The sequence below is a fragment of the Lycium barbarum genome, chromosome 7, assembly GCF_019175385.1.
Source record: "Lycium barbarum isolate Lr01 chromosome 7, ASM1917538v2, whole genome shotgun sequence".
In the NCBI taxonomy this organism is placed as follows: Eukaryota; Viridiplantae; Streptophyta; class Magnoliopsida; order Solanales; family Solanaceae; genus Lycium; species Lycium barbarum.
In genome coordinates, this window is record NC_083343.1 from 117,628,894 (window position 1) to 117,635,989 (window position 7,096).

A 7,096-nucleotide genomic window follows, 5' to 3' on the forward strand; every position below is an offset into this window, starting at 1 on the left:
CTTGTTAAAAAAATTGTGATAGAATATCCTTATTTCCTTCACAATTTTGTGACGGAATCACAAGTATATCACAAATTTGTGACGAAATTGTAAGGTATCTTTATATTTGTCATAATTTGTGATAGAATTGTCACAATATTTGTGAGGCGCGTCATCAAATTTTATCACAAATTTATGTTAAGTGACCGTTTGAAAAATCAACACTGATTTTCGTCTACATTTGATAACATTTATTCAGTTGGGTAAATTAAAAATTCAATTATTGACTTATCATAATATGAGAAGACAAAAAGTGGACACAACATTTATTTGTCTTTGATATAAATAAGCAAGTTTGTCAAAGCGACGAAAAAACAAGTATATGGAAGATCTTTCATTAAAAAAAACTTGGGTGTCGGTTTTTGCTGGGCATGGTGCCAATTCCATGGAGTTAAATGCTGATGCATGCAGCTATTCCATTGAAACTACTCTACACAAATAGATGAAAATACTTTAAAATGTAAATTTAGATTGCACTTATTAATATACAAAAGAATAGTAGATTACACTTGTACGTTTCGTTCCGATAATAAGATCAGTTGTTTGTCTCCACCAATTAATTTGAGAAAAAGCAGTTCGATGCACATGAAAATTATCCCATTGGATACGTAATTATTTATCATTATAAATTTAAATGTCGTGACCAAATCTTTGAATAATTTCTTGTATTTTATTTCTTTAAGTAAGATCTTGTAATCAATCCTGGGCGTTGACGTTTAATTTGCGGGGAATGGTGCCATGATCCGGATTATATGCGATAAATGCCGATGCACCTAACATACTCTGATCAAAACTATTCCCTATAAATAATTTAAATACCTTAAAAATAATGTTCCCAATTTTCATCTGATTTTTTTATGTGACAATGTTTGATAGAGTATTAACTTTTGAAAAAGAAAAGAAAAAGACTTCTGATACTTACACTCATAAACATGTCATGCAAATTTCTGTGAGTATTAAAATATCTTTAATAGTCAAGTGAGAAGTTCGAATTAAATTTTTTCTGAATGTATAAATGATGTAATTCTTCTTAAAATAGTTTAAAAAACAGAGTGACGACACATAAATAAAGGGAGTATTATTTACTTCAATTTGCAATTATTTTTACGAAAGGACAATTATATTGAAGTAACAGTACTTCAGTACTTCAAAGTCTGTGTCATAATGGTGACCAAACATACATAATTATGCTATAAATATGTTCCTTCCAGCTCGGAATACCAAAGGATGGAAGAAGGAGAAAGAACTATAATATGAAAAACTCTTACAAGAACACATGAAGGAAAGAAGATGAAATTTCAAACACCTTCTTTAATCTTCTTTAACGTAGTTTGGATGAAAGAAGAATGTCATTGACCACCTTTTCTAGGTTCACATAAGATGACCCTTTTGATTTTTTTGCAGATTCTTGAGCCAAATTCTTCCATTCAATTGTCTTTTTCTTCATTTCTTTGCCTTTTTCACCAACCATCAAATCCCTCACAAGGCTTTCCACTTCATCCCTATTCACATTATTGTCAATCTCCATTCCTACACCCCATTTAGTAACAGAAAACCAACAATTTGTTTGTTGTTCTGCGAAAAACGGCCAGCAAATCATAGGGACCCCACTACTAATACTCTCGAGCGTCGAATTCCATCCACTGTGAGTCAAGAATCCTCCTATTGCTGGATGGTTAAGTACTTCATCTTGCGAGCACCAACTCGCAAGCATTCCCCTCTTTTTAGTTTCTTCCACGAATTCAGGTGGAAGAATTGCTTCATCACCTGATACAATATCGGGTCTTATGATCCATAAAAACTCTTGCTGGCTATTTGCAAGTCCCCAAGCAAATTCAATAAGTTGATTAGGAGTCATAACAGTGATACTACCAAAGTTAACATAAACAACAGAGTTTGGTTCTTTTGTGTCAAGCCATTGTATGCACTCTGGCTCCTCTTTCCATAGGCTCGACCCGAGCCCCTTCAAATTCTCGTCATCGACGTGTTTGACGAGTAAATGCAATGGCCCTATTGGGTAGACTGGTGGAAGGAGAGTTCGGAGCGATTCAAGAACTTCACTCTCTAATGTCTCGAAGGTGTTGAGGACAATTGCAGAAGCTTTTCTCGCTCTCTCTGTTTCTTGGAGAACAAATTTAACCATGAATTCATCTGGATTTGTAGTTCTCAAGAAACTTGGAAGATCCCTTAATCGTATGTTCTCCATTCCTGGTATGCAATCCAAAGTTGTCTCTAGGTACCCATTTGTCAAGTAACTGGCATCTACAATTTCACAAAAGAGAAAAGGTCAAAGACATGCATATATAACTAGGATTTAGCTGAATACATCAAGAATACAAACAAAGCCTCAAATAATAGTTAATTACTTTCATCTATCTAAATTTTAGTGGATAGTGTTGGGTGACTGACGGTATCATAAACCTATAATTTCAATAGAAACATAAGTTCAGTTTAAAAAATCTTAAAGATTGAACCATTAAGTTCTAATTATGAATTCACTTCTAGATAGAGCTATCTGATACCTGTACTGATTGAAGGTACCAATTCTCCGATGGAATAATCGGTACAAAAGCAAAACTTATTGAGGGAGAAAGTATTTATACCTTTAAGTGGAGTATATCCTTTTTCAATAATGGTGGAGTAATGCATGTAACCTAAGAAACCACAAGCACTGGTGGTCCAAAGCAGAACTTCAGGGACTCCCAATTCTTGTGCAGCATCTAAGGTGAAGCTCATGCAACCATCCGAGACGATGCACGACACCGGTGGCGCGTTCAACGTATAAGTATCATTGAGCTTTGCAAGAAGATCCTTAAAGGGACCCAAACAAGTTCTAGTTGTGGACTCACATAGAGAAGCTACGTCTTGCGTGGCATCAGCATCACTTGGCGGGAGTCCATCAGGAATGGTCTCGAAACGGAATGAAGAAAAGCCGTCGAGAGCGTTAGGGCCACGAGACTTAAGGAGACGCCTATGGTTATATTCAGTGTTGACAAAAGTTATGTGAAAGCCCTTGTGCTGAAGAATTTTGGCTAGCTTTAACATGGGGTTAATATGGCCTTGGGCAGGGAATGGTATGCATACTGCATGTGGCTTTTTTAATTCAGCACTAATGGAACCCATTCTTTCTATTTCTCTTTTTAAATATTTCTCCAAAAGGAAATGAAGGATTTTGTATGATTTTGGTAAGAAGGACAGAAGATGATAGAGATATTTATAGATGGAAAAAAAGAAGTCAAGAAAGTGCCAAAAATGATCAGGTCAGACTGTTATACAATGGGAAAGCTCTGCAAGTTTGGTTCCAATCTGGAACAAAGGCCGGTTTCGAAGTCAAATATGACTTACTATATTAATATAATATATTACACGCATTCATTCATTATTAGTCCGATTTCTTCTCCCAGAATTGTCATTCACTACATCAGTAGTGCGGCTTCAAATATATGAACCAATTAAATTGTCATTCAATACATCAGTAGTGCGGCTTCAAATATATGAATCTATTTCCTTTTAAATTGTATCAAAATAAATGTCTTCTTTCCTAATTTGAAAATAAATTCTCTTTATGAAATAATTTACAGCTACACAAATATTTAAGATTTATTTTAAACCATAAGTTTTAAAAGTTTTCACTCTTTTTTAAATGTCGTGCCCAGTCAAATGGATTCACATAAATGAAAACTTGGGGAATATATTATACTTCATCTGTTTCAATTTGTTTGAACCTATTTTCTTTTTAGTCCGTATCAAAATGAATAACATCTTTCCTAATTTAGAAACAAATTCACTTTATGAATGATTTACAGCCACACAAATTTTCAAGGCTTATTTTGAACCACAAATTTCAAAAGTCTTCTCTCTTTCTTAAATATCGTGTCCAGTCAAATGAGTTCATATAAATTGAAACGGATGGAGTATTATTTTATTTACTTACCAAGAAATGCGAGCAGCCACTAGAGCGTCGACATGCCTGCTTAGGCTAGGCAGTTTGGTCATTTCATGTGCTGCCTTTGATATGTTAGATAATCTTTGACAGGTGTATATGAATTTGCTGAAAAGTTTTATTCCGGTGAGGCACAACTAGTATTAATCGCGTGAGGGAGATTATTTAATTGAATTTATAATGCGGGACCCGTTAATCATTCACCCCACCTGCTCCCATTCTCTCCAATCCACTGTTTTTCTCTTCCTCGTTTCCCTCGGTCTTCTCTCTCCTCTTTTTGCACATTTTCTATTTTTCATCAAACTTTGAAACCAATTTTATGACATGGAGACCATAATTCTTTAAGACATTTTGAGTAAATTTTTTCGATGGTCGGCTAACTTTAAGAATTTTGTCCTTGCCTCTGTTGACACAATTAACCAACGGGACCGACAGACGAATGGGCTTTTGTGAGAAATGGCGAAATTTAATACATGGATGTTTATGTAATGAAGACTCTAGCTAAGAAGTTAAGTCAACCTTTTTTTTTTTTTTTTCAGATTGGGGAGAGTAGATAAAGAGCCCGTTTGGATTGGCTTATAAGTTGCTTATAAGCTGTTTTCAGTTTTTTTGAGTGTTTGGCTGGCCAACTTAAAGTCATTTTGTGCTTAAAATAAGCTCAAAAAAATAATTGGGCTAATTTGACTTAGCTTATCTAAAGTAACTTATAAGCTGAAAACAACTTATAAGTCAAAAAAAATAAGTTAGACTACCCCAACTTATTTTTTTTAGCTTATAAGCTGCAAACAGCTTATAGGCATAAGCCCATCCAAACAGGCTCAAAATTCCCTTATGGGGTATTCCGAAGGTGTAACCTAGGCAACGAAAAAGGCGGGGGGGGGGGGGGGGGCAAAGAGATATTCGCCTTTGACTTCTTCTCCGCCTACTTACTGCTACTCGGCTAGATGCTCCTATTTCTTATTCGGATTTGGTATGAGATCGATGATCTCGATGAGATTGATATTCCAATCTTTCTTCTTTTTATTATATGAATATTTTTTTTAAATTATAAAGGTCATTCGATTTTAAAACTTATCAAACATTTTTTTAATTTTTCACTTAAAAATCATTCAACTTTAAAGTTTACAACACAACTATTTTATTTTTTATATTCTCTTTTATTGTCATATAAAAGTCATTCAATATTGATCAAGTTAAATTAGTTGTGGCGTGCAATACTACATTTGCTTTCCTTGTTTTGATTTCTTATGATAATTTTAACTCATTATCATTAATGCCAAATAATATGATTTGACTATTTTTCCCTTAATAATATATTAATACGGGAAGTAACTTTTGATAAACACCTTTTAAAAATAGAAAAATAATTTTTATGTGATAAATTTTTTAGTTGGATGATTTTTACGTAATAAAAAAATAAAAAAGTGCTTTTTATGAGATAAACATTAAAGGTAAACGATAGTTATCGTAACTATAAGTTTAACTGTCGCCTAACTTTAATGTTTATCCCACACAAATATGAGTCGGCATGTCTCACACATACTAATTTTTTAGAATTTGCTTAATTGGGACATACCTCAATTTGCACGCTACACGCTGCAATTGCAAGCTTTTACAACTATCACTTTTTGACAATGTGGGTTGAATTTTTCATCTCACACTTTCATTTGCACCTTCTTTAAATGTGTCAATACTTGTCTCTCTCTTTGCATTGCATAACTTATATCCAGCTTTGTGGTATTTCTTTATTGAGTACTTCTTTAAAATCATACTATTATAAACTGCTTAACATTTCACAAAGCTTAGAGAACAGTTGAATAAGCTATTGCATCCAAAATTTTGAGCAATGTATTGAAAATAATTGTAAATACTAAAGCTAATAAAAATACATCACTAAATTATATTTTACAAGTTTATATTGCATTTTGTCTTTTAGGAGAAATTCATTCAATTTAAATTTATGATTATGAAAACTGTATTACACTATAATTTTAACAAAATGTATCTTAGGAAGAGATCTAAACTCATACTAATGAAAAAGTTACAAATTAAGAGCAAACACGTTTTCATTTTGAATAGGTAAAAGTACAAATTTAAGAATATCTTAAAACAACATTCTTTTGGAGTTGGGCCGTGCGTTGCACGGCATCTTCCTACTAGTCTTTTAGAAGCTATGATGATGATTATAATATTAATAATAGTGCCAATAATTATATCAAGAGTTTAACTTTTACACAATCGCATCGTAAAATGATTTTTATATTATCAAGTAACTTGAAAAATGATTATTACAGATTCATATAGTCGATTCTTACTTATTTGAGACTAAATCATATATTTATTTTATTGCAAGAATGTAAATATGTAATAGTTCATAAAAATTGAAATTTTGTGATCTGAAAAATAAACGAAGGTAAAATATATTAATATATAATGTAGATATTATCATTTACATGGTCCCTCTATAAGTTAAATTCATGTACATAATATGTTTATCTTGGATCGGGGTAATATGGTCGGTTTACAAGTCACCGAATAATTGTTTATTGCATAAATAATGAATATATAGGTGACCACTAGATCTAATAAGAAATTCAAACATCAAGAGGCTGGTCCTGACGTGCTTAGATTATCTGTATTATTATACAAATAAAAATATAATCATAACCAATCAATCAATTAAAAGAACTATACTTGAAGAAGTTGGCGATCATGTTCATGTACATACGATATATCTACACGATTTATTTTTTTAGTATTTCTTTTGTTTTACCCCTCCCGCAGGAGCTTTTTCCTCTTTGCTCTCTTGGCGACTCGAGCCTCACAATCTTCAAGTCGGAGATGGAGGTGTTTACCGTCTGAGCACCCTCCTATTGTCTACATGACTAGTGAATAATTCGCTTTTTATGCATTTGTGTCTCCTGTGAAAAATCTTTTCAGTCAATTGCTGAAAAAGAAATTGATCATTCGGTAAATAGTTGTAAAACATTTTTAAGACATGATAGAATATTACTCATAAAATATAATAAACTCATTTCCATACACTATATGCCATAATTTTCGAAAATCCATTCAAATTTAATTATAGCTAGTAGCTTAGCTTTATTTTTTATA

At 32.7% G+C, this 7,096-nt stretch overlaps 1 protein-coding gene across 1 annotated transcript; it reads right to left on the minus strand.

Annotated features, from left to right (window-relative positions):
* Positions 1 to 1,092: 1,092 nt before the first annotated feature.
* LOC132603963 (7-deoxyloganetin glucosyltransferase-like) lies at positions 1,093 to 3,239 on the minus strand. Its single transcript, XM_060317266.1, has 2 exons — positions 2,643 to 3,239; positions 1,093 to 2,301 (listed from the first exon to the last, which is right to left on the minus strand). Exons 1-2 carry the CDS (start codon positions 3,160 to 3,162, stop codon positions 1,361 to 1,363), a joined length of 1,461 nt encoding a protein of 486 aa, XP_060173249.1. The 5' UTR covers positions 3,163 to 3,239; the 3' UTR covers positions 1,093 to 1,360.
* Between the last annotated feature and the right edge of the window lie 3,857 nt (positions 3,240 to 7,096).

Bases quoted from the DNA above. Each gene is read 5' to 3' on its own strand.
- LOC132603963 (XM_060317266.1), bottom strand. From the start codon at position 3,162: ATGGGTTCCATTAGTGCTGAATTAAAAAAGCCACATGCAGTATGCATA. The intron at 2,302-2,642 runs GTATAAATACTT...GTGAAATTGTAG, and splicing joins AGGATATACTCCACTTAAAG to ATGCCAGTTACTTGACAAAT.